The following is a 22441-nucleotide window of genomic DNA, read 5'->3' as shown; positions in this document are numbered from 1 at the left end:
CGGGTAGTACTACTCTATAATTACTATAAATATCATTGAAACATGTAAAGGAGCTAATTAGATTCAAAGCTAAAAGTCCCAGAGCCGCTAAGAGTAAAAAGAGATGGAAGGGCAAGCAGGCCTTCTCTCAGGTCCATTCATTTTTCAAACACATCTGGTCAAAATTTTGAGACTCCCATTTGGCTCAGCACGGTAGAACGGTCAAGCAACTATGTCCCTAGGGATATTGGGCATGTCAACCCCATTATTATGCAATTAACTAAGTATCCTTTTCCACAAAAGTAAAGAGCTCCATTAAGCCAAGAATGAGCAAAAACAAAGTCAAGTAATTTTCCAATCGTAAAACTACCACAAATCAAAGTCTATAAATAAATGCAACTCGAAATGAACAGAAATTACAATTAATAGCCGAGTTAAAATCAAAACATGCGAAAATTAACATGAGTAGGGCTGATAACCCCACATACCTTCTCAGGAAAAGAACATAATTTGTGCTCTTATGAAAAAGTAAAACAAAACAAATGACGTCAGATTCTCAATTTAATTTAAATGTGCTCATATTTATTCCTTAAGGTTTTAATAAATTTTATTTAATAAAATAAAAAGTGAAATTCTTATTAATGTACCTCGTTTTCAGTAAAGCAAAAATAATTTTCTGGTATTGAGAAGGTAGGGGGGTTATCAGCCTTACATCGTTTTGAGTTTCATTTATTTATTTATAGTGATTTGTGGTAGTTTGAGTTTGGAGGATTATTTAAATTTATTTAAAATTTTTTTTATTAATGGACCTCTTTATTTTTTTTAAACAAATTTTTTGGGGAAAAGTTTTTTAAAATATTCACATGAAGGGGCACCTAACGGAAATAAAGTTGGGGGATAGCTCTTCTGTCAGTTTGACTGAACAGCTCCAAAAAGGGGGCAAATATTAATAAATGGGATACAGCATCGTCTTTTTACCTCTTCTACATTCATTTTTTACCTCTTCGACTTCAATTATCTTTTTACCTTTCTTTCGATTAAATTCTTTATTATACGATTCAAAATTAGCTATAATATAGTAAGGTACTTTCATTTATTTAGCTATTTTTTTAAAATTCAGTTTTAGATCCTGTTTTTCACATAATGATGCCACGATCTTCACAGTTATCCTTTTTAGAATGTCTTTCAAACTTTAGCTCTTGTGTGAAATGTCTTCCAGAGAATTTTCATAGATAAATTTTTGTTTTTGTTTTGAAATCTGTGATGATAACAATCTACTTAAATCTTTAATTAAAGCATACTGATTATCAAAATAAAGTAAATTAATCACATTTGTTGCTGTTTTCCCATTGATCTTAGTTTTAGAAATGTGAGCTCTAACCACTTTATTTTCACCTATTTCAAATAAACAAAATTATATTATGTTTGTTTTCAAATTTACAAATATCTTGAATATCCATTAGAAGAAAATAGCGACCAAGACCACACTGCCTTTCAATTACAAAGTAGAGACAATAGGGAAAATCTTAATCTGGTTGAACTTCGTTGAAGTGAGGATGCTAGGGCTATTTAAAAAAAAAAAAGTTTTAAAAAGTGTTTTTAATTATTTAGTTTTAACTCTCACAATTTGATGTAAGTTCATATATATATATATATATATATATATATATATATATATATATATATATATATATATATATATATATATATATATATATATATATATATATATATATAGTTTCTCTCTTAGTCTTGTATTGTGCTGAAGACGGCCCTTGGACATAGGGCCGAAATATCCACGGAACTGATTTCCACTGTCTTGAAAAGATTTCCCCTATTGTCTCTACTTTGTATTTGTTTATCCATTAGAAAATTAGTAATCCCTTTAAAAACGAATTCATTTTCTTGGTGTTTATATTTTAATAGTCTACCAGCATGTCTGTCATTTGCTGAGTGAAGATAAATGATTATTAACCAAAGAAATCATTTACTGTCATTATTTTTTATATTAATGCAAGCTTTTTTGTTTTTCAAAAATTCTGGGAATTCCTTATAAGCACCTCCCACACAATTTGGTAATCTTGTCATTCGATAATCTATTCCATCGGTTCTTTCAAATTGTAAGCCTGATCTGGGTATATTCTCTATTCCTAATATATGTACATTCATGTGGTTACTATTTAGATGGCTTTATTTGATGTCACTATTCTTATTGTAAATAAAGAAGTAGCTATGATAATGAATAGGTTCGAGTTCTTCATTATTCTTCTGAGAATAAAATATTACACTTATTGTAAATTGAACTCTGTAACTATATCTATCATTCATTCTATTCTTTTAATATCGAATAACAGAGTCAAAAAGTGGTCCAAAATCAATTACATTTGAATTTTTTGAAATATTAACCTTAAGAGAATTTTCTCTAGTCCATTAAATGCTTGGATTATTATCAAGTTCTTCTTCTTTAAACATATACTCTTGGATATCTGGAACTTCTGTTGTTTTTTTTTTGTTTAGTTATAAATGAATTCAAAATGTCAATATTCCGTTCTGTTTTTACACTCTGTCTACCAGTTACATCTCGAATGACTTGTGGATTTTTATCAACATCCTTATCATTAACTTCTATTTGATTATTAGAATACTTTATTCATCACTTCATTGTAATTTCCAGCAGTTGAAATATGTTTTGATTGAAAAAAATTTTAATCTGAAATAATTTTATTCTTTTTTATTTCATTTTCTGATTTTACTTTTAATTCCGGTTCAATATTATAGTAATACTGCTTTTTGTCTTTTTCTCTTTTTACATTTCGTGACCGGTGAATATAGTGATCGGATATTGCTATTTTATTATTAAGATGATCATTGATGGTATTGAATACTTTAAGTTTTTTGCCAATAGTTTTTAAATTATTGTGTTTGGTAAATGACCGCAATTCATTAATTGTATAGTCAAGCCTGAGGAATTAACTATTTAATTAATTAAATAGTCAAGCCTGAGGAACTTTATTGCTTGGTATTTACTACTCTTGGACTTCTTTGAGAACATAGAAGTCTGTTAGTGTTTATTAATATATTTAATAATTTAAATTTTTAATAATTTAAATCTGTAATAAAGTACGATTTAATGTATGCGATGTAGACAAATTACTGCCACCGAGTCTTTAACTCGGACAGTTTTTATTTGAAGAAAAATCGTTTTTTAAAAAAGGAAGCAATGAGCAAAAACCCTGGATAATAGGAAGTGATATTTTTACTGGCAAGAGTAGCGTAGAAAAAAAAACTTTTAGAACTGTATTATTCAAACTTTTCAGGGATTGATGATTTACATAGAAAAACTAAATGAACATAGTTTTACTGCATCAAAAACTGAAATCAAAGAGAAACCGCTACGTGAACCTCAACTGGAAGACCAAGTTTTTATCCTGAAGAAAACAAACGGCCCCTGGACCAAAGCGAAAATCATATCATGCCATGAGAATCCCAGATCATACGTAGTGGAGACAGAAGACGGTTCCAGGCTGCGACGAAATAGAGTCCATACCTCCCGCCGTTCCTTTCCCGTAGCCAAGGAAGAGGTCAGAATCCAGTCCACCACAAAGGACAAGAGCAATGACATATCCCAGCCCATCTTAACCGAATCACCCCAGCCAATCCGCAAAGACATCGAAACCTCGGCAAGAAATGTTCCGTTACCAAGAGAAGAAGGTGAACCTTCTGACCCACCCCTTGTCCCACCAACCATCGTGTCTACGCCTGAAAATGCCGCTCCCGACTGCCCAGCCACAGGGACTAAATCCCCTACCACTACATCAAAGGCGATGCCGCATACCTGCAGCGGCAGAGTGGTTGGGCCACCTAAAAGGCCGGATTTGTAGGCAGACCGCCTTTCATGAAAAGAAGGGAGATGCAGCATTATGGACTAACCCGCTTGTTTATGCTTATGTTGTGCCTAAAATTGCTTGCTTGTGCTTATATTTTGTATTTATTCTAGGTGCTTGGGCTTATAAATAAACTATAAATAGTCAAATGCTACACAGGCTAATGCTTCCATGGCTGCCACACTCACTCTTATCACCTCTTTTATATAGGGGTTTAATTAGGGTTTTCCTTAAATTATTAGGTCCTTACCCCTTTCTCAAAATAATATTCACAATCTTCATTAACTTATTTCTAACCTCATAGCGACCATATTTAAAAAATTCATTTGCCACATAATCAGAACCTGGGCCACTACTATTTTTTAACCCTTCTAGTCGCTATTTCTTCCTCATAAAATAAATCTATCTTCACAATTAAGGATTCAAATACTTTTTCATTTTCCTCAGAGTTTTTTCATAGAGATCTATCCTGGTTCAAATATTTTCAGAATGTTCTCCCCCATCTGTTTGACTTTCTCATTATCACTAACTGTAGCCCAGTTCCTATCTTTAAGTAGGACAAGACAAAGTTGACCACTCTCTCTCCATGTATTAGCATAACAGTTCAGTATTTTACTATTATGCCATCTAGCTGCAACCTCCCGGTCCTCGGTAATCTTATGTATGGTCTCCATTTCAGAATTCCTTAGTTCAATTTCAATGATTTCTCCACTTTCTTTGCATCCCTCTTGAATTCTAATGATCTATCAATCAGGTAATTTTTCACACCTTGTGAAACAAGATGTGTTTATTGACAGATTTGGCCTTTGACTGGTAAAATTGTAGGATCTAAATGTCCAAAATTATTAAGAAAACGTTCGGCTTTCTTGAACTTTATTAGCTTTTGTTTATTAAATTTTGAGAATTTAAAGCCTCAAAACGCCAAGCTGAAATATCAGATGATAATACAATAAATGAAGTCACAGATTTTAAATTGTAAAATGACAAGATCTTGAAGTGTAAACTTGTAACAAAAGAGGAGATACCTGAATGTTGAAGGTCATGAGCTAGCAAAACACGTAATTGTTAAGTTTTTTAAATTGTAAGATGTGAAAAAATATTGAGTTTCTTGAAAGCAGAAGTCCCTGAGTTATCAAATAACAGCATTGAAAAGTCTTAGAAACTCTCAAAAAATATCGTTTTGCTGGATGAGCTTGACTTAAAGTTGATCTCCATATTGTGGGTGGCAACTAGTTTAAGGTACCTTGTTAGAGCTTAGTAAATTCCTTATTCGGCAATTTGAGTTTCTTGTGTTAAACTATTTAGGCTTGAACTTCGGACACAAAGATGAATGATTTAAGTTTTGGGGGATCTTTAGCCTTATTCAAAATAAAGTTAAGATAAAAAAAAGTAAAACTGGTCAAAGAGTGAGCAGGAGCTTGGATAAATGTGTGTGACTTGGACCTAAGAGGAAGTATCATTTAAGTGTACTAACTACAATTAATGTCTGGACAAAACCTATATTTAAATAAAAACAAAATGAAAGTTTTATAGAAGGTAAGTAGAGCGTGGGGTAAGAGAAAGCATGGATTATGACGAGCAACAATTAGTATTTATTAGTTTTTATTAAATTTGAAATATATTATTCTTAATTAAAATAAAGTTAAGATAAAAAAGTAAAACTTATAAAAGCTGGTCAAAGAGTGAACAGGAGCTTGGATAACTGGACATAAGACCGGATATAACTGGACCTGAGACTTGGACCTAAGAGGAAGTATCATTTAAGTGTACTAAATGCAATTAGTGTCGTAACAAAATTTATATTTAAATAAAAAAAGGAAAGTTTGTAAGAAGGTGAGTAGAGCATGGGGTAAGAGAAAGCGTGGATTTAAATAGATTACCTTCTGCAAATAAAATAGCTGCCCTGAGCATGTAGCTAAAATAGTAATTTGCTGTTGTGAATAGTCCTGCTTTGTAAGATACTTTGCTAAGTTCAAAGCTATCTCGGCTTCGTGCTGATTGAACATAGACTTCTGCTCCTCGTCCTAAAATTAAATATTAATGTTATTATTATTATTTTTTTTATAATTTTAAATTTATAATACAATGTTAATTCTTTTCCTGCTTCTGTGGTAAGTTCTTTTATTTAATTTAATGCATAATTTAAATTTTTTACTTCAGGAACAACAAATGGATTCCAAGATTTAAATATGGTTTATCACCAATTAAAGAAAACAGTTTTTTCCCAAGATAAAGTTTTTAGAGAAAAATAAAGAGCTATATTAAACCAAAGATAAGCAAAACAATGTCATAATAATTATTTACGCGTTTAACTACCTCAAATCACTATCAATAAATAAGTGAACTAGAAAATGAACAGAAATCACAACAATAACTGAGTCAAACTCAAAACGAAGTGAAACATGAAGGAGTAGGGCTACACTACCCGCATCAAACAGTTTTGGTAACGAACAGTAGTAAGGAGCGACCCAGCTCAATAGTAACCGAAACTCTAAAAAAGGAATGCTTATATCAATAGTTACATCTAAAGAATCAAGTTTTAATGCTGATTTTAAGCATATAAGTTTCATCAAGTTTACTCTTACCAAGACTAAACTCATCGGAGAGTTTCAACCTAGAATTAAAACTTTTTTTTATTTAATCAGAACAAAATGCAGGCATTATTTTATGCGAAGAGTTGAAAGCTCCAAAAAAAAAAAGAAAGTCTTAGTACAAAAGTATATTTAAACTTTATTCACAAAAACTAAATGATATAGGTCATTGGGATTAGAATTTGGTTCATGCTGCAAATTATAGTGGTAGTAGCAAAAACAGTAAAAACTAGTAAGGAGCGACCCGGCTGAATAATAACAGAAACTCTAAAAAACTGAATTTTGATACCAATAGTTACATCAAAATAATCAAATTTAATAGTGATTTTAAATATTTAGGTTTCATCAGGTTTAGTTTTACCCATCAAAAGTTATGAGCCTGAGAAAATTTGCCCAATTTTGGAAAAGAGGGGGAAACACCCCCCTAAATGTCACAGAATATTAACGAAAATCACACCATCAGATTCCGGGTATCCAAAAACACTACCGTAGAGGTTTCAAGCTCCTATCTACAAAAATATGGAATTCGTAAATTTTTGCCAGAAGACAGATCACGGATGCGTGTTTATTTGTATTTTGTTGTTTTTTTTCCCACGAGGTGATCGCATCGACCCTGTTGTCCTAGGATGTCACGAGAGGGCTTATTGTGACGTAAATTAAAAAGTTCTAGTGCCCTTTTTAAGTGACCGAAAAAATCGGAGGTTACCTAGGCCCCCTCCCACGCTCAGTTTTTCCCAAAGTCACTAGATCAAAATTTTGAGACAGCCATTCCGTTCAGTATAGTCGAAAAGCCTAATAACTATGTCATTGGAGAAGACTTAATCCCCCACAGTCCCCGGGGGAGGGGCTGCAAGTTACAAACTTTGACAATTGTTTACATATACTAACGTTTATTGTGAAGTGTACAGCCGTTTTCAGGGGGGATTTTTCGCATTGGGATGGGGGTGGATCGGGGGAAGGGGTGACGTGGGTTGATCTTTCCATAAAGGAGTTTATCATGAGGGAAGAAAATTTCGACGAAGGGGCACAGGATTTGCTAGCATTAATGAAAAAAACAATGAGAAAATAGATAAATAAAAGTTTTTTCAGCCGGAAGTAAGGAGTCGCATTAAAACTTAAAAAGAACAGAAAATATTAATTATATAAGAAGGTTCGTCATCTCCACAATGCCTTGCTCTTTCCGCTAAAGTATTTTTAGTAGTTTCAACTATTTATTCTACGGCCTTAATGGATCCAGGGTCATTCTTAAAGAATTGGGACGAAATTTAAGTTTAGCATAAAGAGCGAGGTATTGACGAGGGGACGAACCACTCATATACATGATAAAAATATACAAATATAGAAGTTCGTTACGTTAGTTAATTCGTAAGTTACGTATATTTATTGCTGATAAAAACGTTCGTAAAAAATAAAAAGTTACAGTCGTATTTTTAAGTAACCAAAAATTGGAGGGCAACTCCAATTTTCAAAATCATCCGATCAAATCTATGAGAAAGCCATGTAGCTGAAAAAAAAATAATATGCAAATTTTGTTTTAAATATTCATGTGCGGTGAGCCAAAATCAAAACATGTATTAATTCAAAAACGTTCAGAAATTAAATTTTAAAAAAAGTTTTTTAAATTTATCAAACAGTAAATAACTTTAGAGTAAAGAGCGGGACGTTGAGGGAGGAGTTTTTATTGTTTTATTAGATTTTTACTGTTTTAAAAAGTACAATCGACCAGTTCGTGGTAACGAACTGCAGTATGGAGCGACCCGGCTCCATAGTAAACGAAACTCTAAAAATGGAATTTTGATATCAATAGATAAATCAAAAGAATTGAATTTTTATGCTGATATGAAATATATAGTTTTTGTCAAATTTAGTCTTACTCATCAAAAGTTACAAGCCTGAGAAAATTTGCCTTGTTTTGAAAAATAGGGGGAAACATCCCCTAAAAGTCATATGATCTTGACAAAAATCACACCATCGCATTCAGTGTATCAGAGAACCCTACTGTAGAAGTTTCAAGCTCTTATCTACAAAAATGTGGAACTTCGCATTTTTTGCCAGAAGATCGATCACGGGTGCATGTTTATTTGTTTGTTTGTTTGTTTGTTTTTCCCCAGGGGTGATCGTATCAACCGAGTGGTCCTAGAACGTCACGAAAGTGCTCATTCTAACGGAAAACAATGAAAAAATAAATATGAAAAAGTTTTTTCAACTGAAAGTAAGAACCAGCATTAAAACAAAACGAACAGAGATTATTACGCATATGGGGGATCCTCCTAAATAGCTCGCTCTTTACGCTAAAGTATTTTTAGTAATTTCAACTATTTATTCTACAGCCTTTGTGATTCAGGGGTCAATCTTAAAGAATTGGGACAAAATTAAAGCTTTAGTAAAGTGTGAGGTATTAATGAGAGGGCAAACCCCCTCATACATAATAAAAATATACGAATATAGAAGTTCGTTACGCAAGTTAATTTGTAAGTTATGTATTTTTTTACTAATAAAAACGTTCGTTAAAAATTTTAAAATCTAGTTTCCTTTTTAAGTAATCAAAAAGTTGGAGGGCAACTAGGCCTCCTCACCCACCATTTTTCTCAAAATCGTCTGATCAAAACTAAGAGAAAGCCATTTAGAAAAAAAAAATAATACGCAAATTTCGCTTTAATTATTAATATGCGGAGGGCCAAAATAAAAACATGCATTAATTCAAAAACGTTCAGAAACTAAACAAAAAAAACAAGTTTTTTTAACTGAGGGTAAGGAGCGACATTAAAACTTCAAACGAACAGAAATTACTCCGTGTATGAAAGGGGCTGTTCTTCCCTCAATGTCCCGCTCTTTACTCTAAAGTTATTTACTGTTTAATAAAGTAGAATTGAGAGAAAGAGTAAAACTTTAGCGTAAAGAGCGGGACGTTGAGGGAGTAACAGCCCCTTTCATACACGGAGTAATATCTGGTCGTTTTAAGTTTTAATGTCGCTCCTTACTCTCAGTTTAAAAAAACCTTTTTTTTTAATTGTGAGAAAGAGTCAAACTTTAGCGTAAAGAGCAAGGCGTTGAGGAGGCGACAACCCCTTTCATATACGCAATAATTTCTGTTCGTTTTAAGTTTTAATATCGCTCCTTACTTGCAGTTAAAAAAAAATGTTTTTTTAATTATTTAATTAAATCTTTTCAAAAGCAGAACATAATTTGTATTTTGCCGAAAATAATCCTCGTTTCTGTGTGTTTATATCTTGCATAATATCAAAAAATTATTTTTGGGTAAATCACCATCATAACCAAGATTACTGAAAAAATGAACATAATTATGTGGATTGATAGCTTAATATGCATAATGATATCCATTCTTGAAAGTCTTAATGTTACTGGATCAAACAGAATTAAAAAAGAGAGAACATTTAAAATGTATTTTGTTTTCTATAAAGTGCAAATTATCTTCTGGTCCTTAGGAGATACTATTGAACCTTAAGCTTTTGCTGAGGTATTACAAATACAAGCTTTTTATCAACTAAATGCACATGGTGTGTTTTGATTTATTTTAACAACACCCTCACTGTTCCCTGAAAAATTAACTAATACCCTCAACATTAGCAATAGTAGTAGAAGGAGCAATATTACGAAAATTTAATATTATTAAAGTTCCGACTTTATAATCGTTGCTATTACTGAGATATTACTTATGAGCACTTTGAAAGGGTGCCTACACATAGTATCCTACAACTTAGTTATAAAGTCCCTTAAAGCTTCAGCTTAAGCTATTCAGGATACAATGCCAAAACGCCTTCTAATATCTTCGATCGAAACATGAGTGTTGTGATTTAGTAAAATATTTGATCGAAGTTTCAATTTGTTACCATTAAGTATTCAACATATACATCAAATATACTGCTACTAGTGCTAGTGTGTTTTACTACTACTACTACTAACAGCTCTCCGCAGTACCAAGCCACCTGAGGCCAACACAGCTACGCACGCTCCTCATCCATCCAAATCTATTCAAAGCCTGTCTCTTTACACCCTCCCATGAACTGCTAATTTCCTTATATATTTCTTTATGACATCCTCCCACCCAAAACGAGGACAACCTGCTTTCGGTTTAGCCCTAGACGGTTGGCCGAAAAAGGATAACCTTCTGCAATTTGTCATCTTTCAGCCGCAGAACGTGCCCTAGCCATCTCTGCCTTTTTTCATTATAGCCCTGGAAAGTAGAATTGAACCACATTTTCCGTACAGCCTACTGTTTGAAATATGGTCGGTCAGCAGAGAAAAATCCGTAGGCAATTTTTCTGGACAACTTCTAGTAAATCTTCATCCACTTTTCAGAGTGCCCATGCTTCAGAGCCATATTTGACCACTGTCATCACTGTAGCTTCCAATATTCCAATATTGGAAATCCAATATTGTAGCTTTCAATATTCAAAATACTCACACTTTCGTGTAGGATGCTTAAATTATCAGCATAATCTAGGTCCAGGAGAGTTTTCCTCACCATTTGATTCCATGGTCTCCCATTGCCTTTCCTGTGCTCCTTAAGACTAAGTCCATCAGGATGATCCATATAAAGGAAGATAGAGCACAGCCCTGTTTAACTCCTGATTTAATATAAAACCAGATGCTAACCTCACTTTCTACCTTAACTGCATCAGTGTTATTGCCAAACATAGCACTAATCACTTTATTTAGCTATACGTCCCCTTCCGTGATAGTTTCAACTTATGCGCTAAGGCTTTCCTAAAACATTTTAGATCCACCCTTTAGACGGCCTAAAACAAAGCAATGCCTTTTATTAGGTTCTAAAGTCCTTTTAGCATTCCATGAAAGTTTCAACTAAACAGTTTTAAAATTACAGTAAGATTTAGTTTGACTGGACTATTAGTTGTACTTTCGGTTCGTTTTGAGTTTCATTTGTTCATTGACAATTATTTGTGTTTGTTTTAGATATGAAGTGCTGTCCTAATTTCCCTCTTAAAATACTTCTAATTTTTCCACGTCTTCCATTTAATATAGGTCTTTACTTTTTTGAAAAAGATAAATTCTGGAATTACCAAAGAGCAGTTTTAACATGGTTAGGTATGATTTTATGAATAAAAGATGAAAGACTGTCAAACAATGAGCTGGTTTGGCATCTATCTGTGGACGAACAAAAAGCAAGGCACGCCGAACTGTATCAATAAGAGGGTACTACAAAAAGGTTTGAGTCATAAAACTATTCTTGAAGAAGAGATGTTTGGTTCGTCAAATAGTGCTTATAATTTCCCCTAGATGGCGAGCAATTTTTAATTCTTTTTTCTCCTTATGGGCAGTAGAGTGGCAATAAAGTTTGTAATTTGGGAGTTTTTGGACAATGTTTCCATTCTTACACAATGTCTTCTTACGACACTTCGTAGAGTCCGTACCTCTTTTTCAAATACATCATGACTTAAAAAGAAAATGTTCTTGTTCATTCCTTTGATGGTGGGGTATTTCTTCACAAAAAAGTGATTTTTCAATGCATCTTCAAACAGTGATACCTCACGACTCGCTTTTTCCCAATCGAATGAGGAGATAGTCGGTCGCAACTGTAACTCATCCTCTAGAATAGAACGAAAATTGATATATGGAAAAGTTAAAGGTAAAAGGGTGCAAATCGAGAAGAGGATAGGGGGATTTATAAATTAACTACTTCTACATTTTATGGAATTCAGTAAAAATCAAATAAATTAAACGGGATTAAAATTAAGTAAAAAAAGAGACTGCCCTTATCCCAAACTATGTAGAATACTTTCTGTTTCTTCAGTACCGAAAAGTTGTCAAAGCAAAACCAGAACTAAAGAGGTAGTGATGTAATATCTTAATAAAATAATGAAAAAAATATCTTTTGGCATTCCCCTTTGAAATAATAAAGGTTAGAATTCAAATATTTTGGCTACACATTCATATGCGTTCATCAACTGGAGTAAAAAAGGAAGAAAAAAAACTACTACTACTATTAACAACTCACCACAACACCAAGCCACCTGAGGCCAACACTGCTACACATGCTCCTCCTCCAGCCTAATCTATTCAAGACTTCCCTCTTTACACCTTCCCAGGAAGTTCTCCTTTCCTTTAAATCTTTATTTATGAAATCCTCCCACCCCAGACGAGGACGACCTGCTGTCCATGTAGACCAAATCGGTTGGCCAAAAAGGACTATCTTGGGCAATCTGTCATCCTTCATTCACAGAACGTGGCCTAGCCATTTCAATCTTTCTTTCATTATAGCCCTAGAAAGCGGAATTGAACCACATTTTTCGTTCAAAACAAACAAAACAAGACAATCTATATTATTTTGATCCAATAAACGTAATGGAAGGACAAAGAAGCAGACAAAACTCAAATAAAAATTCACATTTTAAGTATAATATACTAATCATAGCTATGCATTAAACAACGAAATTACAAATCCTGATGAATTAAATTGATAAATTATACTGATAAACTGATAATTATTACATGATATTAGATATATCATCAGTATATATATATATATATATATATATATATATATATATATATATATATATATATATATATATATATATATATATATATATATATATATATATCATATTATACATACATATATCTATATACTAGCTGTTGGGGTGGCGTTTCGCGCCACCCCAGCACCTAGTTGGTGGCCCCCAAGCCCCCCCGCGTGCGCAAGTCGTTACGCGCCATTATAGTTGTTTCCCAGTGTCCCACCTGTGAATATAGATATATATATATATATATATATATATATATATATATATATATATATATATATATATATATATATATATATATATATATATATTTTTAACTACGTAAAACTTGCGAATGTACAACATTCTTGGCTGTCCCATTGTCTGTACATATAAATAGATTGTCAGGTTTACCGACTCTTGAACAAGCAGCATATAATTGTCCATGGGAAAAACAATCTGTATTCAGATCTATACCTCATTATTCTAATTATTGCGCTTGAGCTTTGTTGATGGTGATTGCTAATCGAACATTCCCTGTGTCCCAATTGTCATTTATATATCCCCCTGTGCCCCCCGGCGTCCCCGTTGTTGTTGTTTCCCTGTGTCCCGGTCGTCATTTGTGTCCCAGTCTGTAATTTCTCTTTGAGTGTCGCGGTCGTCATTTATATTCCCTGTGTCCCGGTGTCCCGGTCGTCATTTTGTCCCGGTCGTCATTTGTTTTCCGTTGTCCCGGGCTGTAATTTCTCTTTGAGTGTCCTGGTCGTCACTTATATTCCCTGTGTCCCGGTCGTCATTTGTGTCCCGGTGCTTTGTTGATGGTGATTGCTAATCGAACATTCCTTGTGTCCCGGTCACTTTCTCTTTGAGTATCCCGGTCGTCATTTATATTCCCTATGTCCCGGTGTCCCGGTCGTCATTTGTGTCCCGATGTCCCGGTGTGTAATTTCGTCAATCAACAAACATGACGTCAGTCGATGCACAAACATGACGTCTCTCGACACACAGACAACTTATTTTTATATATATACTAGCTGTTGGGGTGGCGCTTCGCGCCACCCCAACACCTAGTTGGTGGGGGCGCTTCGCGCCACCCCCAAGCCCCCCCGCGCGCGTAAGTCGTTACGCGCCATATTAGTTACGCGCCATTGTAGTTGTGTCCCTATGTCCCACCTGTGAATATAGATAGATATATATATATATATATATATGTTTTTAACTACGTAAAATTTGCGAATATACAACATTCTTTGCTGTCCCATTGTCTGTACATATAAATAGATTGTCAGGTTTACCGACCCTTGAACATGCAACATATAATGGTCCATGGGAAAACAATCCGTATTCAGATCTATACCTCATGATTCTAATGATTGCCCTTGAGCTTTGTTGATGGTGATTGCTAATCGACCATTCCCTGAGTTGCCATCGTCATTTATATATCCCAGTGTGCACCCCGGCGTCCCCTTTGTAGTTATGTCCCTGTGTCCCGGTCGTCATTTATATTCCCTGTGTCCCGGTCGTCATTTGTGTCCCGGTGTCCCAGTCTGTGATTTCTCTTTGAGCGTCCCGGGCGTCATTTATATTCCTTGTGTCCCGGTGTCCCGGTCGTCATTTATATCCCCCTGTGCCCCCGGCGTCCCCGTTGTAGTTGTGTCATTTATATTCCCTGTGTCCCGGTCGTCATCCCGGTATACATTCGTTTTTGAATTGGTATATGATGAAATAAATTTTTAATTTTTTCCCTTTTTTTCCTTTTAGTTTTTTTTATTGGTTTTGCCCTTTTTTTAGGTTTTTTAGTTTTTTTCTTTTTTCTTTTTAGTTTTTTTTTTGAAGTTATTATCTTTCTAGTTTTTTTATTTTTATTTATATTTTTTTAGTTTTCTTTTTCTCCTTTATTTTTCAGTTTTTTTTTTCCTTATTTTAGTTTTTTTTTTCTTTTTTAGTTCTTTTAGTTTTTACCTTTTTTAGTTTTTTTTAGTTTTTTAGATGAAATTTTTTTTTAGTTTTTTACCTTTTTTTCTTTTTAGTTTTTTATTGGTTTTTACCTTTTTTTTTAGCTTTTTTAGTTTTTTTTCGTTTTTTCTTTTTACTTTTTTTTTAGTTTTTATCTTTTTTATTTTTTTTTTATTTTTATTTTTAATTTTATTAGTTTTTTTCTGCTTTTTTATTTTTTTTATTAGTTTTTAGTTTTTTTTGTAGTTTTTGCCTTTTTTTAGTTTTTTCAGTTTTTTTTAGTTTTTAGTTTTTTACCTTTTTTAGCCTAACCAGGATTTGAACCTGGGACCTTCATTCTCCGTTCTGACACCCTCTCTCACCGAGTGACTACTCCAGCATGTTCATTTTGGTGTTTTAAATGGTATATTATTAACCAAATTAATGTGTTTTACAATATACTAAGCATCGTCATAACAAAAATGACGACAACTAATTTCATGACGTCAGTCTACACAGAAACATGACCTCACCTGATCCACAGATCCACAGACAGACAACTTATTTATATATATATACTAGCTGTTGGGGTGGCGCTTCGCGCCACCCCAACACCTAGTTGGTGGGGCGCTTCGCGCCCCCCCAAGCCCCCCCGCGCGCGTAAGTCGTTACGCGCCATATTAGTTACGCGCCATTGTAGTTACGCGCCATTGTAGTTGTGTCCCTGTGTCCCACCTGTGAATATAGATAGATTTATATATGTGTTTCAAACTACGTAAAAATTGCGAATATACAACATTCTTGGCTTTCCCATTGTCTGTCCATATACAAAGCCGTATGTACTAATAATGACGTCATATGCAAACGCTCTTTTTACAAACAAACAAACATGCATACACACAACTCGTTTTTATATAGATAGATAAATAGATAGATACAATACAAATTAACTACGTAAAACTTGTGAATATACAACAGTCTTCTCTGTCCCATTGTCTGTGCGTATAAATAGATTGTCAGGTTTACCGACCCTCAAAGATGCAACATACAATTGTACATTGGTAAAGCAATCTGTATTAAGATCTATACCGCATTTTTCTAGTGATTGCCCTTGAGCTTTGTTGATGGTGGTTGCAAATGCTAATCGAATTGGGAATTGCAATCTTTTAAATTGAAAAAGCAGATCCGTTGGAATCATGGGAATGCGAGGAATAAGAACAGCCTCACCCTCATAAGGCCCTGTCAAGATTGTGGCATCTATTAGGTTTTCCATTGTTTTTTTTTTACGGCAAGTCGCGTGCCATTGCAAAGCTTTGGTGGGTTGATATTTCTTAAAAGTATTATTAGTACGCCTATTTTTAGTTGTAGCAGGTGTGGTGGACACCCTGAAGGATCTATGGAATTTAAAAATTCAGATGGATAATTAACCGCTTCATTTGGTTCCGAAATACAAATTAACTGCGCAAAACTTGCGAATATACAACATTCTTCGCTGTCCAATTCTCGCTGCATATAAATAGATTGTCAGGTTTACCGACCCTCGAACATGCAACGTACAATTGTCCATGGGAAAAACAATCAGTATTAAGATCAATACCACATTTTTCTAATGATTGACCTTGAGCTTTGTTAATGGTGATTGCAAATGCTAATCGAATTGGGAATTGCAATCTTTTAAATTGAAAAGGCAGATCTGTTGGAATCATGGGAATGCGAGGAATAAGAACAGCCTCACCCTCAAAAGGCCCTGTCAGGATTGTGGCCTCTATTAGGTTTTCCATTGTTTTTTTTACGGCAAGTCGAGTGCCATTGCAAAGCTTTGGTGGGTTTATATTTCTTAAAAGTATTATTGGTACGCCTATTTTTAGTTGTAGCACGTGTGGTGGAAACCCTGAAAGATCTATGGAATTTATAAATTCAGATGGATAATTAACCGCTTCATTTGGTTCCAAAACTGTGTCGACTGACTTGTAAAGGACTGCATGGTCTTGAATCTTGGTCAAAACAATATTGTTGATTTCGTGGACGTCTATATTTTTGGGTGCGAGAATCGCTCTTTCACTTAGCCATTTATTATTTTTATAATTTTTTAGAATATTCGGAAATACTTTTTCAATCAATTCTTTTTTGGACGTCACTAAATTACAGAAATCAGCAGGTAGTTGTATACGTCCTGAAATTGAGTCTACTGGGAGCTTTCCGTTTCCCATTGCCAGCAATTGATCTGAAAATGTTTGACCAGAGTCATCGTTTTGCAATCGGACACGCATATTTGTAGTTAATTTTAATGTTTTTACGTGTGCCCATAAATTAGAATTTTTCAGGCAAGCATTCATTTCGTCTGCAGGAGTTGATCTAGGTATTATAGGTAATGTTTGCCTGAAATCTCCCGCAAGCAATATTAAGGTGCTGCCAAAGGGTTTCGACTTCCCTCGCAAATCTTTCAAGCATTGATCCAGAGCCTCGAGCGATTTTTTGTGTGCCATTGTGCACTCATCCCAAATAATAAGTTTGCATTGCTGCAATACTTTACCCATCCCAGATGATTTGGAAATATTGCACGTGGGAGTTTTTGTAGAATGCAAGTTCAGAGGCAATTTCAAAGCGGAATGAGCAGTTCTTCCACCAGGCAGCAATGTTGCGGCTATTCCGGACGACGCAATTGCCAACGCTATATCATTTTTAGATCGAATTGATGCCAGAATCAGTTTTATCACAAACGTTTTACCAGTACCTCCTGGCACATCCAAAATGAAAATTTCTCCAACGTTGTTATCGACACAATGCATTATCGTATCATAAATGTCTTTTTGTTCCGACGTTAACTTGGAAATGTTATTTTGTACATACGACAATAGATCACTCGTACTGTAACTTTGTTCACGATCCAATTCTACACATGTCGAAACAGCAGCGATACGGTTAGGTGAAGGCATTCCGAAACCCTGAAGAGGTTTGTTTGCCATACTTATGCAAAAATCTTCTATAACAACTAAAGTGTAGTTATAAATTTCTGGTGTAAAATCAAAAGTCATGTCTGACGTCTCTAACTGTTTTCGATGAAGTATATCTTCGGACATTTTTGACTTATATTTTTCCCATAAATCTGTAGGAGCTGATGGAGAGCAAGTTGTTAAAATGATGCCAAACAATGCACGAATTTGACTTTGGGTTGACGTTTCGCACGCGTCATTGATGCAGTTATCCCAGTGTTGGTCATTCTCCAATAAATTCAGAGCTTGGCATGCACTACGGTAAGTGTCATGTATAGTACCATTTACAGTCCTCAAATACTCAAAGGATGTCGGACCGGGTACATTCACCAAAAGCAGGCGTAGAAAGAAGCATTTATGTTGATTGGGGTGAACGGTGTAGAGTCTTCCTATCGTGGTATCTTTGAAGATGGTAGGTTGGCCGTCGACTGACTTACCCTGTTTTCCACGTTCAAATACTTTATTTTTAGTATTCCACGTGTAATACGAAGGCACTTCAGTATACAGCAGTTTTTTTGCAAAAGAATCATTTTTGCAAAGCGAAAAAAAAGCTGTTAATGTTGTATCCGGTGGATTCAGGACTCTTTGTTGCACGTTGGTTTCCGTGAAATAAACACGTTGACCATTCTGTAAATGTACCGCTAAGTGAACAACAGCTGGACTACGTTCATGTATCGGAAATGAAAGAATTCGCCAAACAGCTTCATTACTGCTTATGTATCTTCCAGCCCGATATTCTACGATTTCATCGAAATCTTTGATTTCGGACTGCAAGCCAAAAACTGCCATGTCACTGCCTTTGTTGACGTATTTACATATGTATTTGATTGCCTTTACGGAGTTACAGTATTCAACGTTTATGTGTGCATTAAATGTTTTTGATAATAAAGGGGAATATGGAACAACCCACTGGTTATCTACTTCGATGGTGGTACCGTTACGCTTCTTTATTATTGCTGTTTTACCGCCATCTTCAGTAGATCTTCTTCTATATTGTGGGTAACCATCATTGCCAGTAATTGTTTTGGGTACTAATAGTCGAGGATATTGCTTTGTGCACCTTCCTTTGGCCATGCATGGTGAATTTTCGTTAAGTGCACCGCAAGGTCCATGTATCATATTTTTTACAATAATATCATGTAACCCCTTATCGACATTTTTATCAGGTATTTCAGCGGAAATCACATCATCAATTTCGTTTGAAGTAATTTTTTTATGTAGCCAGATTAGTATATGTGCGTGTGGCAAACCTCGTTTTTGCCATTCCACTGAGTACATCCAGCATCGCACTGACCCAAACACTTCATGTTTTACAAGGTAGTTTATCAGTGATTTCAACTTTTGCCGGAAGACGCGTGCCGTAATGTCATGCCTATGAACCGCCGATTGTCCTTTAAGTAAAAGCTGCAGTATCTCGTCCCAAGATTGATTACATGTAAATGTAATAAATAAATCTGGACGACCATAGAGACGAACATACGCAATAGCATCTTGAGCATATTCATGCATATGACGGGGACTGCCAGCATATGACGAAGGTAAAATTGTTAATCTTCCAACGTTTGTGGTATTACCGTCATTTATAACTGCATCTCGCAAATGAATGTATTGTTCAGAGCGGAGCTTGGTCTGATTCAGGCGGATATATAGCAAACGTTCTGATTCAATTTTAGCATACATATCAACGATAAATTGGTGAAACAATTCACGGCATTTTAAAATATAATTTTCTTCATCCTGCCGAATCATTAGTCTATAGGAATAATAATGCATTGCACTGCATTTCTTATTCATTTCTTTGTTAGTGGCTGGATTCATCAATTTAATATTAAAGTGATAGCCGTCGGCTCCATTCCAAAAAATGATAGGATATTGTAGGGCATCGTAGCATCGATGAGTTTCAGCAATTCTTAACAACTGAGCGTTTCGCTTATGTAGAATAATATCTCGAGGTAAAAACTGATCACCGACCATAACGATTGCCACTTCGTCGATAGTCGGAGCATTGTATCTACGCACATGCTGGCCAGGAGGCGTTTTGTCAGCGGAAATAACAATTTTATGAGTATCAGTAGGCATCAAATCGATGGCTGTTTTGAACAGACGCACTAACTTATTATTTTCGTGGAAAAGATGTTGCAATTGGGAAACGATTGTCCTTTCAACGTTGGGAGAAATTTCGCAACGTGCATTCAATTCAGAATTTCTATCACTGATGAAGTACAATTGTAAAAATTTATGATTCTCGCCTGAGAATGGTAGAAGGGACCCTGCTTTATGATAAATTTGCCCTTTTACTTTGAAAGTAGACATAAATTGATCTGGATTTTCGATTTGGGCTCCAAACGACGTCATTTGGAAACATGAGTTGTATTGTCAGATTTTTGACAAAAAAAGCTTAGATTCTGACGTAGTTCCAGTAAGGAAAGTCTTCAATGGCTCTGGTGGTGCAGCCAATAGAGGAAGTTTAACTTTTCCTGAGGCGCAACACATTCCCATTGTTTCACCATTGAATTTCAAGGCCTTGCAATAGGGACAAATTTTAGACATTGTCCCGATTTGAACACATCTACTCAAGCTATAATCATCGACTGGGTTGTACCTGAATGCCAGGCGATAACTTTCAGATTGCTCTGATTCCTCGGCACGCTTTCTTTTCTTACTTTCTCTATCAGCAGCAAGCCTGTTTCCCTGCTGGTCTTTTGATTCCTCGGCACGCCTTCTTTTTTCACTTTCTCTTTTAGCAGCAAGTCTGCATCTGCGTTGCTCTAGTACTTCCTCGGCACGCCTTCTTTTTTCACTTTTTCTTTTAGCAGCAAGTCTGCTTCTGCGTTGCTCTGGTAGTTCCTCGGCATGCTTTCTGTTCTTTCTTTCTCTATCAGCCTCAAGCCTGTTTCCCTGCTGGTCTTTTGATTCCTCGGCACGCCTTCTTTTTTCACTTTCTCTTTTAGCAGCAAGTCTGCTTTCGCGTTGCTCTGGTAGTTCCTCGGCACGCTTTCTTTTCTGACTTTCTCTATCAGCAGCAAGTTTTTTGGCATAGACTCTTTGAGCATCTTCATCAGTCATTATAAACTTAAACATTAATAGAATTCTACGCGAACATACGTCTTATATAACTTGAATGACGTCACGCCTTCAAAGCAAAAATGATGGCAACTAATTTCATGACGTCAGCCGAAACATGACGGCGAACATATGTCTTATATAACTTGAATGACGTCACCTTCAAAGCAAAAATGATGGCAACTAATTTCATGACGTCAGCCGAAACATGACGTCACCTGATCCACAGATCCACACACAGACAACTTATTTTTATATATATAGATATATATATATATATATATATATATATATATATATATATATATATATATATATATATATATATATATATAGATAGATGTCCCGGTGTCCCGGTCGTCATTTGTGTCCCGGTGTCCCGGTGTGTAATTTCGTCAATCAACAAACATGACGTCAGTCAAGACACAAACATAACGTCACTCGACACACACTCACAAACACACAGAGACAACTTATTTTTATATATCTTATCTATATATATAAAAATAAGTTGTCTGTCTGTGTGTCTGTCTGTCAGGTGACGTCATGTTTCTGTGTCGACTGACGTTATGAAGCTAGTTGTCGTCATTTTTGCTATGACGGTGACGTCATTAAAGATATTTAAGACATATATGTTCACGTAGAAATCTATTAATGTTTAAGTTTAAAATGACTGATGAACTTACAGTGGCAAAAGCCGATGAAGATGCTCAAAGAGTCTATGCCAAAAAACTTGCTGCTGATAGAGAAAGTCAGAAAAGAAAGCGTGCCGAGGAATCCAAAGAACAGCAAGGAAACAGGCTTGAGGCTGATAGAGAAAGAAAGAACAGAAAGCGTGTCGAGGAATCAAAAGAACAGCAAGGAAACAGGCTTGAGGCTGATAGAGAAAGAAAGAACAGAAAGCGTGCCGAGGAACTACCAGAGCAACGCGAAAGCAGACTTGCTGCTAAAAGAGAAAGTGAAAAAAGAAGGTGTGCCGAGGAATCACAAGAACAGCAAGAAATCAGGCTTGCTGCTGATAGAGAAAGTAAGAAAAGAAAGCGTGCCGAGGAATCACCAGAACAGCAAGAAATCAGGCTTGCTGCTGATAGAGAAAGTAAGAAAAGAAAGCGTGCCGAGGAATCAGAGCAACCTGAAAGTTATCACCTGGCATTCAGGTACAGCCCAGTCGATGACTATAGCTTGAGTAGATGTGTTCAAATCGGGACAATGTCTAAAATTTGTCCCTATTGCAAGGCCTTGAAATTCAATGGTGAAACAATGGCAATGTGTTGCGCCTCAGGAAAAGTTAAACTTCCTCTATTGGCTGCACCACCAGAGCCATTGAAGACTTTCCTTACTGGAACTACGTCAGAATCTAAGCGTTTTTTGTCAAAAATCAGAAAATACAACTCATGTTTCCAAATGACGTCGTTTGGAGCCCAAATCGAAAATCCAGATCAATTTATGTCTACTTTCAAAGTAAAAGGGCAAATTTATCATAGAGCAGGGTCCCTTCTACCATTCTCAGG

General features: G+C 35.2%; 1 protein-coding gene across 6 annotated transcripts in view; it reads right to left on the bottom strand.

The window, feature by feature from the left end:
• Positions 1-22441, bottom strand: part of LOC136031433 (uncharacterized) — a 509032-nt gene that overhangs the window by 421980 nt on the left and 64611 nt on the right. For all 6 annotated transcript variants that reach the window (XM_065711007.1, XM_065711011.1, XM_065711006.1 and 3 more), the window contains exons 5-6: positions 11848-12023; positions 5744-5887 (exon numbers count right to left, since the gene is read on the bottom strand). In XM_065711007.1, coding sequence (XP_065567079.1) covers positions 5744-5887; positions 11848-12023 — 320 coding nt within the window. The remainder of the gene's footprint in view (positions 1-5743; positions 5888-11847; positions 12024-22441) is intronic.

This window comes from Artemia franciscana, chromosome 9, assembly GCF_032884065.1.
Source record: "Artemia franciscana chromosome 9, ASM3288406v1, whole genome shotgun sequence".
Classification (NCBI taxonomy): domain Eukaryota; kingdom Metazoa; phylum Arthropoda; class Branchiopoda; order Anostraca; family Artemiidae; genus Artemia; species Artemia franciscana.
The sequence above is the reverse complement of the archived record's forward strand: the minus strand, read 5'-3'. Positions and strand labels throughout refer to the sequence as shown.